At 38.9% G+C, this 23,905-nt stretch overlaps 1 protein-coding gene and 1 long non-coding RNA gene across 42 annotated transcripts in view; both read right to left on the bottom strand.

Annotated features, from left to right (window-relative positions):
* Window positions 1–23,905, bottom strand: part of SLMAP (sarcolemma associated protein) — a 100,808-nt gene that overhangs the window by 65,595 nt on the left and 11,308 nt on the right. The window contains exon 1 of one of the 41 annotated variants that reach the window (XM_083795252.1): window positions 19,373–20,079. The exons of 37 other annotated variants lie outside the window; for them this stretch is intronic. In XM_083795252.1, coding sequence (XP_083651378.1) covers window positions 19,373–19,468 — 96 coding nt within the window. In that variant the 5' untranslated portion in view covers window positions 19,469–20,079. Of the gene's footprint in view, window positions 1–11,295; window positions 12,768–19,372; window positions 20,080–23,905 lie in introns of those variants that run through there. 3 more of the 41 variants (XM_083795276.1, XM_083795278.1, XM_083795279.1) reach the window with 3 other exon arrangements.
* LOC310880062 lies at window positions 15–19,362 on the bottom strand. Its single transcript, XR_014571358.1, has 3 exons — window positions 15,932–19,362; window positions 13,807–13,823; window positions 15–723 (listed from the first exon to the last, which is right to left on the bottom strand). It is a non-coding gene; the product is annotated as an uncharacterized lncRNA (long non-coding RNA).

The raw sequence follows: 23,905 nt of genomic DNA, 5'->3' as shown, positions 1-23,905 counted from the left end.
GTAAAAACAAACAAAGAGAGTAGTAAGTGTAGTAAGTTATACAGAAAAAAAACAAGTATGATGAAACTGGAGCGCCAGTAAATTTTTATTTGCTTTAAAATATAGCTTGATACCCAACGTAGAAATCAAGATATTCTCCTCAGGATGTAACACTTTTACATTATAAACAAATATTTTTATTTGATTTTTAATTGTTTAACATACAATTGAATACCAGCACATACATTATGCAAATAATTGCTATGAACTATACTTAACCTACTGCCTGCATGGAAAGAATCAGATGTTGTTAGCAACACTTTTTATGTAAGAATTTATGTTAGTTCACAACGATTCTAACTGCATACAGTTTATGATGGCAGCATTCCATGATACAAATGTGCTGGAGGGAAGACTAGCATTGAGGGTGGACAGAAAAGATTTGGAAGACGACAGGATTCGGGAACTGCAGTAACACTTCAGTGAAACTAAGGAAAACAAAATGAGGTTGCCTTCACTTCTCAGGGAAACTAGTTCACACTATTATGTTAATCTTAAGATTGCTGCATCATCAAGTACCTTTGCAAATATCCATTTATAGAATTAATTCAATTTTAATAGCCACTTACTGAATCTGAAATGGCTTACGACACAAGACTTCTACTCAGAGGAACTGCTGCATCTGAGGAGAGGTTACCTCGCAGGTGAGTCACCTGGCAGAGGACCGGTGCCACTGGCTAAGACCTGTTCAGCAGACAGCATGAAAGAGGGGACTGGAATGTTATTAAACAGCCAGGTGAAGCTCTGCTACGTGAGCCATTTTCAGAAGTTCAAGACAACGCCAGTTATTAAAGGATCCTTATGGGATGCTGGAAGTCCCTGACTGCCTGCACTTGTAAGGAATCTCATCATGTCCCAAACAAGTGTAAGGCTGGGGGACAAGTGTTGCCTTCAGAAATGAGGGTATTCACATGTTTTACCCATGAAAGCAATTGAAGATGATTACTATTATTTTTTTAGAATTCTGTGAAAAAAAACAACATGCTTTTATTTGTCTCTATTATCATATTCCTCAAAAAAAATGATAAATATAGCACCCCAAAAATATTGAAGGAAAATCTGGTCTTAAAATGGAGAGACTAGCTCTGGTATTCTTCAGATCTCATCTTGGAAATGACAGCAAGCACATGACACACGTGCTTGTCCTGAGTGGCATAAAGTAGCGTCCCTAACCTGAGAGCTTAAATGCCATTGCGTCCAGAAGCTGGGACTCAATACAGCAGGTAAGGTGAATGCCGAAACAGGAAAGCTCAGCTAGATGGTAACATGAAAAGCAATACATGAAAGACTTTTTTCTAAGAGATATGCCTTTGGTCTTAAAGAAAAAAATCAATTAGTCATATGCTCATAAAGGTGAAGGTAAACATGAATTATGGACAGATCAAGAACTATCACCTGCATTCATTGTATTAACAATCAGACCCACCCACTTTAAATAGTAGTCTGTATATATTATTAAATATTAATATAAACATAATAGTCATATAGCTTTTATAACAGTTTAAAAGTCAATCAAATTAATTAGCTCATTAATTTACTAATCTGAAAGTCTTCAACCCTCTCATGGTTCCGTGCAGAGGTAATTATTTTTACATCCTGTTTGTTTTCAATTAGTGTTCTGCTCCACTTGAAAAATCCTTCTGTTATGAAAAAGTGAGTCACAGGCAAGGAGAAACAAACATGTTATTTGCTTTTCCCCACCCTTTTCTTTCCTATGCATAATACCTGCCTCTTACTCCTCTAAATTTTTGATTCATCGCTGCCCCTTGTAAACACATTTCTGCAGAACCAGCAGGTGAAGCATAGACAATATAGGACACAGAAATATAGAAGAGTTACCGGAGGAAATGGAGTGCAACAAAGCATCAGCAACACCAAACTTACAAAATACCAGTGGGGTCACAAAATTTAAAGTGGGGGAAAAAAAAGCTCAATAAATGGCTCTAAGAAATACACATTAGATTTGATATTATCAAATTGATGTCCATTAAAATTCATATTACTGAATTTCATTATGTAAATTTTAGAAAAGTGGTGCTCTTTAAACGTCTTGAATTTTTTATAAACAGGATTAAACTACTCTGCTTCTTGCAGCTAGTGAAGAAATCAGTAATACCAGCAATATGTTAATGAGCTGCTGTCTGGGTAGAAGTGCACTGACTTCAACTGAAACCTTCTTCCTAAGTGCTGTCTTGTCTTCAGTGCAGCAACTGGCCAGCAAGCCCAGCAATGGTCCCTTTCTTGTACCAAGTCCAAATGTTATTTCCCTACTAGTTTTCACCAGTTGACATGGTCTTTCTCAAAGGTCAATTTCTCCACCACTTTTGTAACATTGTTAGAAGTTATCCTCATGAACCAAACCCAAGCACAAGCCCTGAAACAGACACTTGTATCCATTAAGTAGTATTTATGGTAGGATACTGGTATTTAATACAGTATGAAATGTGCCATGTACTAGGTGGGTTCCCCAACTCCCCAGATGCCTGTTACACTGCAGGTAGGTAATACAGGGCCTTCTGTGAAAGCAGCATCAGCTGTTCTTCCTGATTTTCAGTGCGAACTGACAAACTTCAGCAGCAACCAGCTTGAAGACTAACCAAACATTTCACTTTCCCATTGCTCATCACTGAGTTTCACCACCACCTCCTCAGCTGTTCTGGCTCGAGCCTTTATTTAGCTCCAGCAAACCAGCTCTGAGAGCTGACACGAGTTGTACGAGTTGTACGAGGAGGTGCTTAAGCTGGTAGTGCCAGATAAAAGGGCAGCATATACTGACCTAATTATACCTGCTTTTGCAATCCCTGCTTCTCTTCAGATCACGCTGAAGGCTCAGCCCTTCCATGCCTTACCTTAACTACTACCGCACTTCAGAGGGCAGACCGTGGGCGCTCAGAGCACCTCAGCTTTGGAGGCCTGTTAAAGAATTAGCGCATCCCTAGTGCGGACAACTACACTTAGGGTACAACAAGGCAACATGGAGTTATTTAAAAAAACTCACTCTCCAGTATCCTAACACCTTCTCGGACAGAAAAAAATTCCATCCCACTTTTCTTCCATAGTCATTTATGGGTTTATGTTCATTTACATCCTCTCCCATTTACACCTCATTAATAAACTCAGTTAACTGTGGACATCCTACCACACTGCTTCCACAAAATTTAAGGAGACTACTTTAAAGTAAAACTTGCAGTTCATTTGTACACTCAAACTTCTCCAGGACAGCCCGTATTATTCAGAAATGGCGTTAAGTTCCAAAAAGTTATATTTCTGTTTCCACAACACTTTACAAGGAATTATGTAGCATTGCTCACATTTCAAGTTACTGTTCAGTTCTGCAAAGTGAAAAAAGTACCTCCTCTGCTTTGACCTGCGTTGGATTAAAAAAATCTTACTCCATTTAAATTCCATTGCTTTCTAGGTCAATGACTCAAAAGAGTACCAGCAGCTTGCTAAATCACAGAACACATTTTACTTTCATGCAGTTAGATAGATAGCACTATGCATTTTTTCCCCCTGTAAAAAAAAACAAAACTAGTATTTTCTAAGTACTGACACAGAAAAAATCTTCCTGAGACAGCTCACGACTACGACAATACATGAAATTTACGCACAGTGTATGCATTCTAGCTAATATTAGAAAGTTACAGAATTGTGATGCTCCAGAAGGCCAGATTCTAGCTTTACATATGAAATGCAGGCGACTTTTCTTCAATGAAATAAAACCAAAGGAAAAAAAAAAATCACTCTGATTAACAGATACTAGGATAACACACTATTTCCAGCAGGTAGGCTGAAGGTAACTCCTCACTTAGCGCGTGCTTCCAAGCCATATGCAGTTCTGGTATAGGATGAGACACTTCCGACAGATCTCAGAAAAGACAAAGGACGGGGTCAGAGATGCACTGAAAATCTTGAAAGAGAGAAGCACGCTTTTCCAGCAATTTAATTACTTGAATTTAATTACAGTACAACACTAGGGCAAAACAAACAACCGATGGCTTCTGTTTTAGTCTCTTCTACAAGACTTGCTTATAGCACTCCCTTCTTGCACCTTCATTTTGACTATATACAGCATTTCTCTCAGTACACTGCATTATTTCCCTACGGATCAACCTAGAAATTTAACATGAAGTTCTAGAATTAGCCTAAAGTGTAGGCAAATAAAGCATCAGTGAACTTGCTAGTTTAACGTTTTAGCTTTCTCAGAACAAGATTAAGATCTCAAAACCCAGCAGTGTATAATAATCAATCACACACATGTAGAAGCCAAAGATAAGAGATCTGTCTATTGCGTAGCTTTTCATTGCAAAGCCCAAGGTAAAGGTGGAGAATGAGGGCTTCACATACTAGCCTAGAAGAAACCAATGTTTAAAGAGTAAGTACTCTATTGATGAGTTCTTGATCATTCAAATAATGTTCTTTTTTCCAAAAACTCATGATCTAACTACTGCAAGTACAATACAATGAACAGAAACCTCAAGCCTCCAGAATGGAAACACACCAGTAATGCAGTAAGGCAGTAAACAAAGCACAGCGATCGAGACAGACTCGCAGAACATTTGCGATCACTACACAAAGCCATCCTTTTCCATTTCCATTTAAGAGTACACTACTGCTACCCCCTCAACCTCAAACTTCTGTTCAGGACAATTACACCGAGAATTAAAGAGAGAAGAATTACTGAAGAACTGAGACACTTTGCCTCTGCAGATCTAAGACTCACTTCACGAAGAGGAGTGAACTCTCTCTAAAAACGCAGACACAGACCGCAGCATACACTTGCACATCATCCTTATTCCATTGCTAAATTATTAAGTAAATAATAAGCACCAAAATGTAGGCCATTGCTTATACCTTATTAATTCAATACATTACATGCCTAGACAAATGATATGGAAAGAATCTCCCTATTTCAGGGCTTCCTCGGTTACCCTTTTCCTCATCTTTATTTCCTGTGTGAAAGAAGCATGCACAACTCCCACACACTTCAGAGCCCCGTTTCACAGACTTGAAGGCATCAATTTAGTCCAGCAAGATTTAAATGTCAAATTCTGATGCAAAGGAGATGACAAATTCCTTTTTGCTGTATTTACTACCACAAAGGTGCAGCAAGGCTGTCAGCCAGAACAGTAAAGCCAGAAATGCTGCAGCTGAAGATGAGAGGTTCTTCCCCCTTACCGTGCTACAAACTATAAGACCACTCACGGAATGATTAATGCTGGTATTACAAACACAGCCCCTGAGGACTAAAGCCAATACACAAATGCAGCAAATAAATGAGGCTGTAAAAATTGGAATACTCAACTTTTAGTAATACTTAGTGAAAAACTGATCTAAATAACACAACTGTGGTTTTGCTTCACGCTGAGTATTCTACTGTGAGGTGAAGTACATTGCTTGTGCACAACCTGAATTGTGCACAAGGATCTTAAAACAATACATAATGGGGTCAAACCAACATGGCCAACATTTATCACACCGCAGCCAAAATTTTCTTCTCCCATACAATTAGTAGATCACTTTATATTCCAGAAAGTATTAACACCGAGTATTTTCTGGATTTGGGAACAGCACTTCTGCTAACAGTGTGCACTGTACAAACCACAATGAATTCCAGGTCGCTCCTTTGGCTGTAAGATAGATGAGAAGTTCAAATGCTAAATTATCTCCAGATTCAATTGATTGAGTTCCTCATTCTGGTCTGCTTAGACACATCCTAAATTCCTTTCCTCTCACTCGACTAACTCCACCCACCTATCAAGGAAGTAGAAGTATTTTTCTCCATAAGCAAGCATAATTCACAGGGTGGGGTACATCAAGCAAAACTGCTTTTCTATTTAGTTTTATATTTGCTAAACACATGGACCTAATAGCTCATTGCTCACTGAACTCCAGCTCCTTAAACAATGTGGACACAAAACTAGGGCATTAACTTCTGAGTTCTCAGCAAATCTCTTTTTAAAGGGATTCCACCAGCTACCTGAGGCACGCACATGCTGTGAAACTACAAGTGACAAGCCGAAGAGAGGGATTTGCCATGCAGATTGTTTGGACTGAAGGAGAAGCAGCAGGTTATTCAGAGACCATAATTATTGAAGGTGCCCAGAGAGAAGCAGAAGTTGCTTTTTAGTTTACAGTAGCCTGTTTGGAAAATAAATTTAACCACTCTTTCCACGCATTAAGGAAAAAAAGAACAAAAATCCTCTTTGATACAAGACTGGGCAAAAATATTCACCCTAAGCTTTCAACTAGGATGTAAGCCTAACCTAAATCCACCATTTCTGTTGAAAAAGTCTGAAGTCCTCAGGTATCCCCAGGAATTCGGCGCCATACGTCTAAAGCTGCCAGCAGGCCCAAGGGGCAGGAAGGAGAGGACAGCAGGGAACCGCTCTTCTGCTGCCCAAGTGGCTCGTGTCTGTTTACACCTTGAAGGTTTGTTGATTGTACTGCCAGGACAACCCTGCTGGTTGCTCCTATCTGTTGTCAAGCAAAATAAACTGCAGCAGTAAAAGCAGCTTTGTGCCTGCATAACTCAGTCGGGGTATAAACAGACAACCTTTTCTGGATGTGGCTGAAGTGCTCTGAAGTATTAATCCCTCTGCTGCTTGCCATGCCCTGATAGTTCGAGTGCTTTCAAATTCACTACGGGCCCTGTCATTCAGAGGAGCTTTGTTTGAGCTAACTCAGCCGCCTTTGCCTGAAATGGGCACAGGGTCTGCGACAGGGCAAGGAAGCCAAGAGGCAGGGGAGGAGGAACCACCTCAGGCAAAGGGGAGACGCGGAGCAGCCAGACGCTAACAGCTCAACCTGCGCCCAGAACATATGTCTACGTCCAGCCTCAAGTTACTCCAGTGTTTGCCTTTGTATCAAAAGGTCACCTTTCTCAATAAAACCGAGCAAACATTTCCAGATGCGTTGTACCTGCAAACGTTTCAGTGCAGTTCGTTCTTTCGACCTCTTCTTGACACAATTCTTACTTTAGCTGGCGAGTACACACTTACCACAATTCTAAATAATGGTATACTGAAAGCACTGGTGCACACAAAAACAACAACAAACCCACCAAAAACCATGTTTGCAGAGTTAATACCACCTCCTACCTGTCAGGCCAATCAGGCAGAAGTTACTTTCTAAGCTAGTACTAAAACCCCGTGTTTGCTAGTAGTTGTAACTTACTTGTTTGAAGATGAAAAGTTCAGGACTCAAGGTTACCTATGGTCAACAACACTATGCTATTCTTCAACGCATAATCTTTAGATCAGGAAAATTCACAAACAGGATGCCAAACATGTACTTCAAGAGAATTTTTTAATAACGACCATTTCCTAATATAATTGAAACACCATTAAAAAAATAAAAAAATGTTTAATTATTCAGCTTTAGAATGATCTACGTGGAAGGTAAAGGACTTTTATGTAAATGGTTTGGGCTATTTATTATTAAATTAAATTCTCAACTTATATTGTTGTATTGTTCAGAGTAATTATATAGAACAGATTGGCAGAAGATGGCTAAAAGTATAACTTCAGGACCTCCAACTAAATCACAACCCAAGTTCTCCAGTTTAATAAAAAAAATCACGGTCACAATTTAAAGCTTATGGATATAAATAAAAGACTGTGGAATAATCTCTCTACTGTTTATCTCCCAAAGCATACTGTAATTATGGATTGCTGCTTACAGGTCCAAACCAGTCCCACACACCTTTCACACCCACTGTACCATTCAGAGCCAAGGTGAATGGTACAATTGGTGAATGGTATCTTCAACTCACATGTGGCAATGGACGGAAGAACTGGGACAGCTGAATCCACCGCCACCCTAGTTTTCTGCTTTCTGTGATGGGGAAGGAGCAGATAAATTGGCTTGATGGCAAGTACAGCTGAACAACTCAGAGCAGTTTCAGATTTTTTTTTTTTCTTTGAGAAGAGCATGGCAGAGAGCAGCCTGCACTTACAATGCCAACTGTCTGGTTTCAAGCGATTGCTCTATGTCAGATTCTTAAGACTGCAAAGTACATATTGCAACCAGAATACGGAGTTGTCTGTATTACAAAGACAGCTATCTGAAACTGGAGATAAACTTAGAAAACAATGAAAAACTACATCAGATTTGCTTTCATAAAATATTAGTGAATGAAGTGTGTCACTGTTCCTGGAACGCCAGTCAGTACAGAACTGTATGGCCATCACTAACCCACTTCCAGGTTTCTTTTATTTGCTTTAGCTCTATAAGGAACTATCAACACCTAGAACAACGTAACTTCTGGCAAAAAGACAGAAGTGTGATGGGAAGTTTATATAGAAAATATCCTTTTATATGAGACACAGGTAAGATACCAATGTTAAAGTGATATTTTACACTGAGAGCAGTGCTTTTACTCTGCTTGTGCACTCATCCAAAACTTTGCATAAAAGATGCTCCCGTCTTTCTCTCTTTTTTTTTTAAACTGGAACCAACCAAGAAGAATAGAAGCATCATCGGAAAGGCTGACTACCCTTGCTAACTTACCTGACCTCACACTCCTCTGGCATAACTGCCAGCACTCTATTAACCTCACAAACTCTTCTTAGAAACAATTCATAACCTAGTTTGACAGCTGTGAATTTAATACCCCCAATAATCATTCTGTAACCGAAAAATGCCATAAAACACCCCATCACAGAATAGAAGGATGAGAGGATGAGTCCTGAACATCCTCTACTGCACAGGAACACTTCACAACTCAAACTTCCATAATCAACATCCATGTAGAAGACTGACGTTGAAGGATGTGACCTGAAGCAATCCTAGGCACAATGCACAACATTCGTTCTGCTTACTGAATAAAGTTTTCTGTGGTGAATAGAAGATGTGGAATAAGCTGGTTTAAAAAGGTAAAAGTTACTCACGAACACTGCTCTGTCCGTAGATTATGCAAATAATCCAGAAATGCAGGCACAATCAGGAGGAGCAAGATGACAAGATACTCCAGAAAAACCTTGAGATTTTTTTTTTTACCAAAAAATGTGAGAACGCTATGCAAAAATAGATCTCTCTCTACATCAATGTCACTAGTTTTGATGCAAAAGACTATTTTTAAAGAGATGAGATCTAGAGGAAGAGTTCTGATTTACAAGTAATTTGGTTTATATATAGCTGACTGACTTGCTACTGTAAGACATCTGTCACCATAGTTACTAATTACTACTCTTTAAAATACCTCTTTTACTTAACTTTTGTCCTCACAGTTCACGAGAATTCCCCCAAATCAGCCTTCAGCTACAAATGCTGGATGACTTTAGGACAACTAGAAAAGATTTCAATTAATTTTCTTCAGAGCTGAATCTTAATGTCAGTCACTTCACATACGGCCTGTTTTAAAACCCCTTGGTAAGTAACTCACAAAATAGCTACGGGCATTAACAGCATTGGAAAAGCAGCAGCAATTCCATTCTGAAAACAGAAACAGGACCGATTTCCCAACTCACTACTGATTTCACACAATGTTCTTGAGGGGGAAAAAAAAGGTGAATTTTCAGCCTGAAGATGCTGAGATATTTTAAGGTATATTGCTGCTGCAAGTGCTAAGCTAAAGGAAACGAACAATAAAGTGCAGTCCTGAGAATGGTTACTCACATGGTCCTGAGATGCCCAGACTGACTCATTAGACTACAAATGCAATATAACGAAGAGACTTATTTTGCATGGCTGCAGTCACAGATGACAATATCTTTTACGACATACAGATACTTTGAAAAAAAATAATCCTGTAGCTTCATATTAAAAACCTGGCTAGTGTTACAGATTCATACAAACAGTAAAGGATAAAAAACAGGTTTTCCAGAAGGACATTATACTTGTTGCTGAGTAAGTAGTTGTTCTGCTCTACTTAAGAAAGCTAATTTTCTTATTACACAAGAATTATTATTATTATTACTACATTTAATATGGCTACGTATTATTTATCACAGTGATAACCAGTGATTACTTTGTATAATTTACATCAATTTCTATCACTATAACAAAGACTTAACCTGGGGCAAACATATGGACAAGGTGACTTTCTGGCATTCCTTTTAATGTTACTGCGTTCTCTGTATAAACCAGTTATGGAAATACACTGCAACTCAACATGGCTCTAAAAGAAAAAAGAAAAAAAGACTGAATAGGTGATTACCCAGAAATTCAAACTTCTTCAGGATAACCGCTTAAGATAGCACAAGAACCTCTAGGTGTAAAAAATTGCAGAAATATTCATCAATCCTGATGCCCTTGCATGAATACTTTCCTCCAAGACTCAACTAACTGCTCAATGCTATTGTTTGCATATACTTTTATGGGACTTTGGCAATATGAAATATTTGAACTTTGCAATAATGAAAGTAAACAACATCCTGAAGCGTGCAGTCCTGAAGCCTGTATTTGTTGGAAACAGATATGCAGGTAAAATAAGCAAAGAATTATTAGCTCTACAAAGAACAGGTTCCCACATAACTAATTTCTTTTCAAATGTATGTTCCTAGAAGTCTGCAATTTATCACTGCAGTTTCTCACCTTTATGTGCGAAAAGCACCTGTACTAAATTTCTGCACCAGGGAAGAACACTAGAACTATTCAGAGAACTAAATTACTTATTCCTAAATTCATGATCAAGAGAATTGATTACACATGACAGTTACTTTCCCTAACCAACTTTATAGGAATGCTTGAGTACAGGATTGGAAAAAAAAAAAAACAGCAAAAAACAAAAACCATGGTCTTGTCGCTGACTATAGCGATAAAAAGTGTGACAAAAAGGCAGGTTTGTCATGTTTAAGCATAAGTTTGCTCTAATTTAAGACCAGAAGTAAGGCATAAATCTGTTCTACTCCTTAAATTGTAAGAGGATGACATTATTAAAATTTGGCACAAATAAAAATGAAACCCAAAGATCCATAACACCTACTAGAAGAAATGCTGAACTGTTTCAGTGGGAAGACACTGGAGGACAGGCAGAACTGACAGAAAAAGCAGAAGATAGATTAAAAAAAAGGTTAAAAAATGAAATCTTGAAATACTACCAGGAGCTGGCTCAGCAAAAAAATAGGAAAAGAAATTCAACACTAACATTATCCATTGTTTCTGCTTCCTCAAAAATCCTGAAGTAGCTAGGTAACTGATACATAAAAAATTAACTGAAATTGAAATTTTCCTTTAGAAATTTAATTAAATCACCAAACAGTATTTTTCATTTGCAAGAAAATGGAAAACAAAAGCAGAAGCCAACAAGATTACCCGATACTTCGCCAGATGAAGAGCCAGAAGAGAAAATCTACTTTACAGCAGCAGAAAGCACGAGGCAAGTAGGTGTATCAAGAAACTCCAACTCTCATCCACAACCCCAGGCAATCGGAGGTCGGTGCAGCACTGCAAAGGCTGCTAGCTATCTTGCCACACTGCTAAGTCTCTCCCTTTGGTTAATCATTACATCAAAGCTCCTCTACTTGCGAAGAAAAAAATCTCCTCTCACGTGTTCACTTTTAACTGTATAGAGAATACAGGGAGAATTTGCTGCAGCTGGTTTAACCTTTCCTCGTTTTCACTCCTTCCGCATAAGGTCCTGCCGTGTTTGCCTACAGTCATTAATGCCGTACTACTGCTGGTTTATGGCAGAGAAAATTCCCGGGGATCACACAGTCAGATACAGATAAAACACGCATTGGATTTCACAAACATTCCCAACTTGAAGTGTGGTCTGGTAAGCAATTTTCACAATAAAACCCTATAAAAACTTTTTAAAATCCTGAAGAACTTATGAAGGGGTTTCTTCCTTTTAGTAAGGGTCAGGTTCCACCTGCAAAGACTTGCGATGTGACTGCAGTGTTTGGTACTCACATCTGGGCAGAGCTGGGTAATTCACCTCGCCTTTACACAAACCAAAGACGTCTTGCTTTCTGACACCATCTGCTCCCAAACTATTTATTAACACAATAGATTTTAAAATGTTCAGCACGTTTCTAAACTACAGTTAAAATGACCGTACTGGGATAAGTTTTATGCTATGGTGCTATAAACTCAATGCAGCCAATAAAGAGGCAGAAGCACAAATTCTAACTAAAAACAACTGCCTAAGCACAAGTGACACCGCACTAATTTTAATCACATCAAACCAAGTATTTCTGTAAGAGGTCCAAAACACAAATATTTCCTTAACAGAGTGTGGTAAGTTCACTGCACACATCTCCACACTGAAAGCAGGAGGTCACCAGGGCGCTTTGCTCCTCCACCTGTTTCTGAAAACTTCTCTGGGTCACGTAAAGAGCAAAACATTTTTATTCTTTTTAAGTACTAAATTAAATTTATTTCCATTCTGTGTTTTGAACTTGACCATTCCATACAGAGAGCAAATGTAATTAACTGGAAACAAAACACTGTCAGAGAAGGGTGCGGCTCCGTCCAAAGATGGAAAATTCATTTTCCAGAACAGAGGAGAAATTTGACAATTGGGAGTTTATTTGTACTCAAGGCACTGCCAAGTCATACCTCCAACAAAGTGAGAGTGAAAATAGTCTGGGAGGAGGCTGGATTTATTTGCAACTCACTCTCAGGTCAAGACTTCCAAAGCAGGCAGCAACAAATATCTGCAAACAAAAGGCTGATTATTCTAGTGTCCTTTTGAGATCAATGATTAGACATTAAAAAAATGTTCACCATTTTTCTAGCTTAAGGAAGGAAATACCTAGAGCACACATCCACGTACTGAGACGAGTCTGCCAGTGACGCGATAGATGGTGCAAGCTGCTTCTGATGGGTGATCTTGGAGGATGTTAGTGAGCCATCTGTGCAGCCTCCTGGGGCCGGAAAGCCAGCCCAGCCCCGGCAGAGCGCAGGTAGGATGTTCAGGAGCACGGTAATTGCAGTTTCAAACACAGTGACTCACGATTTATACTGGTCTTAGTGAAGGGCAAAAATCACATCCACGGCACCTTGGGTTTACAGATTAAAAGCTTTGCTAACGTGGCAAAACTTACCAAGCTAATTATTGCAGCACAGCTCTCCATGCAAAGTCTTTCAGTGTCCTTTTTTCTAGTTATTTTCCATCACTTTCAGAAAGTCACCAGGGACATCACGCTGATAACACCATGCCCACGACTTTTGTTCTTCGGACAAGGTAAAGAAACCTGAATGCCTTTTCAAATCTCTTTGTCAATAAAAAAAGCACTCAGAACACGTGCAAGCCCACATGACCAACCTGCCAGGGGGCACCAGGAGCACAGGGAAGGGAGCTGCAAAGCTCTGCTGGCAACCTCAGCCCGTGCAGCTGCACAGCCAGAGAGGGAAGGAGCCCACACTAATCAGGAATATGTTATCAATCAATGCGCCGTATTTCCTTCTAAAGCAAACATTTTTTCAAAGTACAAAAAGAACTTCCTTCTAGCCCCAATGGATCTAGACTGTCACCCAAGAAATATCCCCCATGATAAATGTCATATGGGAATAAAAATTAGATGCTTTAATTCTTTAAACAGTCATCAGGCAATTTTTCAAATGGCAGATCCTTCAGTGTATGAAAACCAGAGGCATCTACAGGCAGATCTCAGGTCATATTATCCAAAGGTCAAAACACAATATAATATTATCCTTACTAACAGGACAGGCATTAATTACTAGAAACATGCAGTGGATTTTTTCCACAGTTCACACCCTGAGACCACCAATCGTAAGCTGCTGATGCTACATACATGTATTTACTCAGGCCATTCTTTGCACTTAAGTATCATCATCAGAAAAAAAAAATAATTTCACCTTCTTCCACCTCGACCCTTTGGGGGGAAAAAAAAAAAAAGGAGTTTAGATAAGCATTATTTTTTGCTCCAGACTGATTAAAAAAAAGAGGGTGGGGTGTATAGATAGTTTCCACCTGAAAAGCACATGCAAGATTATAGAAAAATGCCTGGTCCCTGACTAACATGCATTTCCATGCAGCTACGCATCAAAGGACCTTGTCCCGCTTAGCGTAGTGGCCTTGTACATTATTCATCCCTGAATGAAGGGCCATCAAGTGATTTTTCTCATTAATTCAGTCATGATACTTTAAAGTAGGCATAAATAAATAAATAAAGGCCAGTTGTAGAGAACATATAAAGCAAAACTATCCTACCTACCAAGAAAGGCTGCTGAACAGAACAGAATCACAAAAGGCGAAATTAGTGTAGGCCTAAATGACTTGAATACGCTTTAAAAAAATAATAATAAAAAAATCCACTCAACTAAAAGGTGAACCTTACCAAAAGATTAGCAGCCTCGCCAAAAGGTTAGCAATGTCACATAATTCTTCCCATGTGGTTGCCAAGGGCATGTCCCAAAACGTTTAACTAACATACCAAAGGGGCCCAAATAATATTTTCTTAAGATTAGGAAATAATTAAATTATACATGAAATACATTTTTTTTTAATTACACCATAGTAATTACGGCCAGTATCCTCAGTATCCTCTATCAATTTACATAACATCAATATTATGTTTTTTCTTTGTAAAATCTTGGTGTTACTCATTTGACAAGGAAACACCATGCAGTCCCACAGACCAACAACGAAAAAAAAAGACAGTCTGCAAGCATGAAAATGTCTTTTTTCAACTATTTAAACCTGAGTTGCAACCACTAGAGGGCAACAATTACACGCACTCATACAAATTTGGTAAAGTGAACAAATTCAATGGAAAAAAAAAAGCACCTATCAGAAAATAAACCAGGTCTGTTTATTTTATTTAAGTATTTTTCATATCGAGGTTGTCATTAATTGTAGCATATATATCGTTGGTTGTCTGACCTGTGAATTCCATCTTTACAGTCTAAAGTCTTCATACAGAAGCAACGTTTACACTACATTTCACAATTCACATTAACAATTCTTCTGCTTCTCAGATTTGAAAATTAGGTTTCTCAGCTTCAATGTTCCTGCTACCGAAATTACGTAAATTACTGAAATTCTATCCAGAGTAAGCATGTGTCAAAATCATAATGTTGTCAAAGCCTTTTCAGATTAAACATAGGAAGTGAACTTCCTATTCAGTGGTAAAAAAAAATACCGTGCTAGTAGTTGGCCATATGCTCCAAAAGAACTGGAATCACCATGCAGATTTTTTCCATGTCTAATCAGCAGTTCAAAAATATTGCTGTTCTGAGAACAGGGAGGCTTTTTCTTCACAAAAACATTTTCTTGAAATGTGTTCCTGACATTTAATATATTAAGTTTTGCTACCATTCGTTATCCAGACTCTCAGAAGAACAAAAGAGAAAGTCCAGAAACTAAAGCAAACCAGCAGAATGAGTCACTTACTAAAAGAACAAGAATTAAAACAACTGGTAGAATATGCGTTGGTAACCCTAAGTAATAACATTTAAAGAATTGTTTCAAGATCTACAGTTCCATTAGGACACGGAAGGAAACTCAGCAAGCTTGGTTTCTGCAGTCATTAAGAATGATAATGACACTGAATAAACGTTTGATGCATTCAGGCATGCATCAGATCAGTCCCGTTCACACTGGCCCATCTACTCTGAAGGAAAACAAAAACCAGATGAACCCTCATATTCAGTTCACATGAAACTCCGGCTGCACCCCCAGTATAAACACAGCCTTCCCACAAAAAACCAAGTTTGCTCTTAAGTAGTAAGCTTTCACATACCAAGAGGCTTGTCATCCAAACTTAAATTTAATATGGCTGTAGACAAGACTATTTATACTTTGATTAAAGAAAAATCAGCAAGTCTTTTACGCTACCTATAATTAGGTAGCATAGTCTAGTATTAGTATGAAGTTTTAATAACCTTGAATTAGGATTAGATGTTATCCATAGTTTGCTTCAAAGGAAAATAACTTGGGTTTCTGCGAATTGGCAGCATTAAGAGCAACATGACTACATACAAATTCAGGAGAAATGTGTTCCCCCATTGTTTCTTCTGTACTCCTCTGAATCATAGTTTTCTCCTGCAGCCTGGCAGTGTACTGAGGTCCTATGCAAATACCAGGCATATCAAAACCTGTAGATGATGAAGCCAGACAGAATGTTTTGTTGGATTATTATAGCTTTGCATTATTTTAACACCATCATTTATAAAAATAAAAATAAAAAAATGACTCTCTTGCTAGAACAATTGACTAGACGGATTTTTACAAACTGTTTACCTGTCGAAAACATGTAAAATGCTTCAGATTAAAGACTGCCTGCCCAGTCTTAAAACAAGATGCTATTATTATAATAAGAACGGAATGATCATTTTATATAGAGATCAGTAACAGCTCTCCTGCTTGCTTATATACAGATCCATGTGAATATTCACTGAAGCTACATAACCTGGAAGATAAAGGCAATAAATGGTGTGTAAGATTCTCTCACATCAAAGTACCTTTCCACGCTGCTTCCCTTAGTAGGCAGTAATTAGCCCGCCTATCGCGGGCTTCAAAAGGAGGAAGCAAGTCCTTTTCCTGCGGGATCTTAAAACTACCTCCTTCCTCTGTTGCCATCTGACAGCAGGGGTTTGAAGAACCAGCTTAATTTTAGATACTCTTAAATGAGAGACTCAATGGCAGTTCCTGGAAAGAAACGTGCACACAAGCTCAGCCTTTACACATCTCCTGGCTTTACTGGACAGCACATTCCTTGACAGCGCTCACTATCCCCCAGCTAAGTTTTCAGGGAAGTGTCAGGAGTCAGTTCTCAGCTTTCTTTGTGTGTTTCAATATCTTGCATCCTGACAAGTTCCCTCTTTCTCACCAGGTCTATGCCGTGCAGCAGTAGCATTTCACAGGGCACCCAACTGCAGGGAAGGCATGCTGGGCAGCGTGCAGCCATTCCCTTCTCCCAGCCATCTGCTTTCAGAGCTGCTCCACGCTGTGTCCCCAGCTTCCTCCCTGTTTACATGCTCTGGTTTCTTTTGTAAGGAAAATTGGGCATGTGGAGGACCCGAGTGCAGACAGGTCCCCTCCCACCACAGAACTGAGATGTGTCCAAAGCATGTAAGTGACCAGAAGCACACCACAGAACATCCTGCACTATAGGTTCAACCTTCAACAGAAGGTATCTTAAAAGCCAAGGAGTGCTGCACTTGCAGACATGAGCACAAATACTTTAGGAAATTCTTTACAAGTTCTCATGGAACAAATAAGCTACTTTTGTTTTCTCCCCTGATGTTTGTCTGTTGCACGGCTTGCTTTTCTCATCTCTTTCTTAAAGTTAGGTACAAGACCAAATAAGCACTTAACCAAGGTCCCCCCCTTACACTGTTAAATTGCATTTTACACACCTAATTCAAAGCTGGACAGCTTGAACAGCCTACCTACCTACTGACTGCACACGGGACAGCCTGCCAGATTCCAGGCTCGGCAGCTCACCGTCTCCAGACTCCCAACACCAGTCAGTCAAGCAGAGCTAACAAGAACCAGCTCAAAGCATTTCACTTGTTATCGTCCACCGCCAGCCAGCAGCGTTCACCTTCTCTGAGTTTCTCAACGGTTTTATAACCTCAGTGTTTCTTAATAGGCGCATCAGGAATGGTGACGTTTTCTTCACTTCCTTTTGAAAGGTTTAGCTTGAACATTTAAATAACAGAAACAGTAAACAAGAGTGTTAAGCCACAGCGATAGTTCAGAGTAACGAGGTAAAAAAAAATGAAAAATCCCAGGCCAACTCGCACAGACACTGTTCTGAAAGAAAACCTGTAGGCATTTCAAACTCACTGAACTCAGTACTTTATTTCTAAGTATTCTACTAATGTCTAAATTATGGTGTTTAAAATCATTTACAAATGTACTAAACAATTTTAGAAAATCCCTCTGTACATAATCATTCATACATTCAATGTCTAACTGGCATTTTTTTCCCCCCCAGTTTTCCCTCAACTTTAAGAGAGCACTATAGTCATTAAGCAAAGCAATTCACTCAACAGTAAAATCCTGTAAGTTACAGTAAAACATTATTGCATTGGGCCAGAATGCCACACGTGTGCTTCCTTCCCAGTAAGACAAGAACTATTAGAAATCTTTATTCAGGAATAACCATCACCTTTTACTCTTCCACTCCCCTCTTTCTAAAGGTTTACACTTGCATTACAAATGCATATTTACAAGCATCTTGCCCTACAAACTCCAGGAGCAGGAGAGGTGTGCCCGTGGTGAGTCAATGGATCAGCTGGAACCTCCACACCACTTGAACTACAGAAGATCACTGCTTAACTTCTCTCAGATTTATGTGCAGCCACAATTTCAACTGAAAATTCAGTATATACCAGAAGAATTCAGTCCCTAAACCATTTCAAGAATAAAACAGAAATAAGATTTAAAAAAAGAAAAGCCTTAATTCAGCCAAATAATTATATAAAGCACTTCTAACTCTCCTCATTTTGGAACACAGAAATCATTTTAAAGCAGTACTTAATCCTCCTTACCTTATGTTAAGAGTCACTCTGCAAATACATAACTAACAGAGCAAATAAAGATTTAACTTGAGTGACTGTATTTTTACTATTCACATTTTATCTAAATTTTTGTTTTCCATTCATTTCAGACACTGTTTACATGGATGTTCAAACTTAACAGATCAAAATCACTATTTACAGTCACAGAGAGTCTCAGAAAAAAATAAATGCCTTGGATTTCTGAAGACACCTATTAGAGCTTTTACATTCTGCAGATACAAAAAGTAATCCCTCGTGTCAATTTGAGGATGCAAGTGTTTATCTCTACTTAGTATCAACTACAGTGCAAACTGAATTGCTAGATTTTATGAAATGACACATTCAAAACTACATCAAGCATAAACTCTTTGAGCTGTGACAACAAAGTAAATGAACATCAGTAGCTCTATGCTGCTAATTAAAAATACAAAGCAAAACCATTGAAGCAAACCCTCAAATCCAATGATTTCCATTAAAGGGTCACAATAAACATTCAAAAAAACCTATTTTAAACCCATATAAAAACAAGTGAAGTGGTAAACAAGAAGTTTCCGTAGAACAAACAGTTATGGCACAGAGACTCTGTATTTCTCACTGTGCTTAGGAACAGTCTTACACGGATTTCTGGAACTACCCTCCCTAAAATCTTTAATGGAAGACGACCTACCTTGCATTTGCAATGAAAACTTTGTCTGACCAAAAAAACATTTATCTTGCTGCACAAGAAGCTAATGATAAATGCTGCTCCTGCACTGCTCATAAAGATGGCTCTATTTAACATGCTAAGACTATTTTCATAGAACTGAAGAAATTCAGCTGAGAGAAGTACACATTCTTAAAAATGAAACATTCAAGCAGCAAACTAACAGAAAATTTTCAAGGAAAAGCTTTGTTACCTTAAATGATAACTAACCTTTACGATGATTTTTTTCACCAGCATAGAAGTCTGCTCGTCAAGTACTATGCTTAATGGTAGAAGTAAATTCAAAAAGGAGAAGTGGTAATACATGTTTCCTGTTATGTGTTTTTTTTTTAAGAGCAACTTGCAATCTAAAGTGTGTAATCTAACTCCAATTGTTGTAAAGTTTCAATATTCCCTTTTGCATCACTTCACCCACTTGCAACATCGATCACCTGGTCTCTATCCCGTCTTCACTAAATCTTCAACGGAATCAAACTCCATGGCGTGTCCTCACTGCTTTGGTGCTTGTCTCACTTGACTCATTTGTTTACCCCTAACACTGAAACGTCATCTGTGCAGGAGTGCTGCTACAAGGCTCACCTCCACATTTCTCACACCTGAGTGTACAGAGCTGCTTCCCGTCCTTCGTACCACCTACGCACCTACAGACCACCCTTTGATACGGCCTGTAGTCTCAAATCACAGAAAGCAGGCTCAAGACTTGCATTCAGAAGGAATGAGAGACGCGGAACCAGAAAAGTTTATTTCAGCCCTTGACCTCACTCTTCTTTCCCCCAATTTTCTCTCTCCAGTCCCTAAAAACGCTTATCCTCGACTTCTTCACCAACTATCCAACATTTACTTTGAATCCACCTGGACAAAAGCTACGAGGAAGCAAAGCTGCAGCTGAGACAGGACACTGCCACAGCCCCTGGGAATCCTGCCTTCCTACGCTGCAGAGAGGGATGGCCGGGAAGGGGAAGGCGGCAGCTAGGATCACAGTGACTTTTGGGAAGACACGTACAGACTGTGTAGTACCCAGTGAGAAAGGGGTGCTTGAAAACAGACAGCAAGTAGGTAAGGCAGCTCCTTATGAAAGGCTTGCATTTTTTTTCTTCCCCATGAATGGGTGGAATAGAGGAGCACACAGCTTGGAGCACAGGCAGGGAAGCTGACGTCTACGGCCAAGCTGTTGTCAGAGCAGCCTGAGTTAAGGGTAGGTGTGTGGATGGCAGCACGGATGGGGCACCAGTCATGGAGAAGGGCTCAACTGACTTCTGAGAACTACTTCGGGAAAATTAACAAGAAAACAGCCAGAACACCCACAACAAAAACTGAAACACGTACAGCTACATGGGCACTAGGTCTCAACTAGAAATATGAAACAAGGATCACTTCAGTCTGATGCTGTAGCTCAATGGTGCCTTTGTTGCCTACTCCATTTCACTCTCTGTTAGCTTACTGGCCAGAGCATCTTGCTCTCAATGACAATTATCAACCACATGCTTAGAAACGCACAGATTCAGTGATGCTGGACTTTCTAAAAGATATTTTCACTGGACAATACAGAACTCATTGACAAGGTTTTGCTTCATGCTATTTGATTTAGCTGTTCTGTGAAGGGAGCTAGAAAGTACATATTGAAACAAGCACTTTTTGAGGTGGACTGAAATCCTTCAAGACAGAAGAAGTGGAAACTAAAAAGCATGATCACTCTCTGAACTGCAGCACTGAGTCTTGCAGAAAGTAACAAAGACTCCATCTTCTACCAGTTTTCATAATCCAATTTCTCATTAGCACTGTGGAAAGATGCAAGACATACAAGCTTCCCGCTGCAGGACACTTAGGTTTTACCCAAACGTAATACCAGCACGTCCGAAAAAATCTTAATGCTTTACTTTGTAAAGAGCAATCATTCAGGTCTATTTTCCAGATGTTGAAGTCATAACACTCAAGAAAAACTAAGAAGTATTTAAATATTTCCAAAACTCTAAAGTTTGGCTTAATACACTATTAGTATGTTAAGCAAATATATTAATTATTATAATTCAGGCATTTAAATGATAATGCCCTTTCTATGCCTCAAGTGCAGGCAGGTGTCTAAGTGCTTTGAACTTTAACTGAGCTGCACTGTAACTGACTTCACCACTTCTGGTTGTATAAAATAAATATTCAGGACATTCCTCCCATCATGGTTCTTCAAGCAAGGTCACAGAGCTCCTTCTAAAAGCTTGTTTTTCAAAGCAGATAAGCTTTCTCCTCCCTCCTCTAAGATGCCAGCAACCAACGCTCACACTTCAAAGGCTGCATTAAAAAAAAGTAAATTCTAATACAACTAACACTCTTTCAATTGGTCATAAATACAGTCCATCAGGAAAATAAGGAGCTCATCCCAACCAGCATAGACTCAACGTAGCATATGCTTAAAGCAAAAGAAAACTTGCAAAAAGGCCTCAAGACCTGCACATCGACACAGTTAAAGAAAACTGCCCTCCTGGCCAGCTGTATGAGTGAATGAAGTGCATCTAATACCTTTTTTTTTTTCCTGATTTATTACTGATGTTCTTTTCTTCCGCTGAAATAGGACACTGCATCAAGAATTATAAAAAGCACAAACAGTGGGAAACTCTACTGCAATCTGAAATGTTGTAAACAATTCAAATACTATTTTAGTATTTCAATGAGTGCAATGAAGTAACGAAATACCACAAAAGGAACGATGATGGGGAAAAAAACAAAAACTGGAAGATCAGTAGCAGGGCATCCCCTCCACCCACTGTAGCTTCTTTAGCTTTATGGAAAGTAAACCCCAGAGCGTGAACTATAAGTAAAAAATCGTAAAAGCAAAGGCTGAATTGGCCCATTTTTCATATCTGACTCAGTGCGCTCACTAAAATCCTTTTTAATGTCCTAGCAATTACACAGCCACTAGTCATACTAAAACTGCAGAAAGCTGCCCGCTTGCTTTGGTGTAAAATATGTTTTGCTTGTGTGCTCCCACCACGTTATTTGTTATTTCAGACTACAACCAGAACTTCCCAAAAGTTGCAACTTCTCTTCAGACTGAAGGGACTATTCCTAGAAAGCATTTCTGCCTTTTGTTGTTTGCTGCTTGCTTACACTTCCACTCTCATCCACCAAACGCAATCAGTTTTAAAATAAAAATGCAAGTTGGCTGTATAAAGCAGTAATTCAGTTCTGAGTTAAAAAATGTTTTCTGACCACATACAATCACTGATTCTCATTCTAAAACTGACCCTGCCATGAAAGCTCCCTACTCAAATGCAATTTCCCAGCGTAACAGCATTTACTGCTGTGTTAGTAAATGCTAACAGCCTGGCCAGCACACAGGCTGTGCTGTCACGTTACAAATTCTTATCAACGTCTTGGGACTCAGAAGCCCAGCAGCTACCCACACACGTACTGTTAGCTTCTAAGTACAGACTAAACCAAAATACCTTGTGTTCGTCATAGATGTGACCATTCACACACAGGCAGCCACTCTTGAACGAAGACACTTGTTAAGCCACCAAACTTTTATCAGTGGTATCCTGCACAGTCGAGGACTAGAAATTTCAAATGAAAAAAAAATCTAAGAGGTTTTTTGTTCGCTGGTTTTGGTTGGTCAAAAAAGAAATATGAAGTAAACACCTCAAATCTGGAAGGTCAGTTGTTCCATTTCCTTTTTCTCTTACTTTTTAACATGGCATCAAGCAATTTCTCATGTTTTATTACAGCTTAAAAAAAAGCAAAACAGAATGAGAAGTTCACCAGATCTTTACTCTTTAATTGCCAAGTAACTTGTAATTTTAGTACTAAAGAGGAAACCAGAGTGTCTTGGAAAAACAGCTTCAACCTGATGGTACCAGAAAAGGTATCCTTAGTGCTAACACCAAAGAACTCATTAAACATCCCCAGGCAAAAGCTTCCTTTCGGATGCAGATAATAGACCTCAATTTTAGATCACTAAAATATACAAATTACCAATTCTAAGCACTGTCAACAATTAAGTAGAATTAAGAAGGAATACTTAGGAAACCTCAGCACGAGTACAACAGCGGAATAAAAGGATTACTTTTTCCAAACGTCCACAGGTATTAGTAAGCACTTACCATTTCTTACATCTTTCTATTAACTGCAGTGTTTGCACTGGATGGGAGACAATACATAGTTTTGGTTCAGCTTTGCTCACCTATGTAAAAACCGTCTAGAGCAACATTTAAAGCATCATTATGTAATGTACTTTTTAGACTTAATTTAGGTTGAGGCATGACACCAGCAGACAGATCCAGTCACTGAAATAATGTAACAAGATTACAGCTCTCCTAACATTACACAAAACTACATCTGCATTAAAGGTTTTTAAAGGATACTAAAAAGCAATTATTTTTGTAAATCTTTTGGAAACAAAACTGCAATTATAAAGGAAGATGTGCACAGCAAGTTTAAACTATAAAATACATCAAAGAGCACAAGTTACAGATCTCACAAGAAAGATTAGTCATCATTCTTTAATATTAGATCATAAAGCTTACATCATCATCTCAAACTCATCCAGTACCATCTACCCTGGGGAAGACTCGAAATAAAGCTTTGTGGGAAAGGGAAGAAGAAAATTGAATGCACTTTGATTTGATCAACCAGGGGAGACCAAATAACCCCACCTATTCTTGTATCTGCATAGAAGATCATTCAATTTCAGGCACATTTACACCTTGCTATGAAGCAGGGAAAATCCCAGAACAAGGATGACTGAAAGAACCC

This window comes from Anser anser, assembly GCF_964211835.1.
Source record: "Anser anser genome assembly, chromosome: 12".
NCBI classification, from domain to species: Eukaryota; Metazoa; Chordata; class Aves; order Anseriformes; family Anatidae; genus Anser; species Anser anser.
Note: the sequence above shows the minus strand (reverse complement) of the source record. Positions and strands in the feature narration are given on the sequence as shown.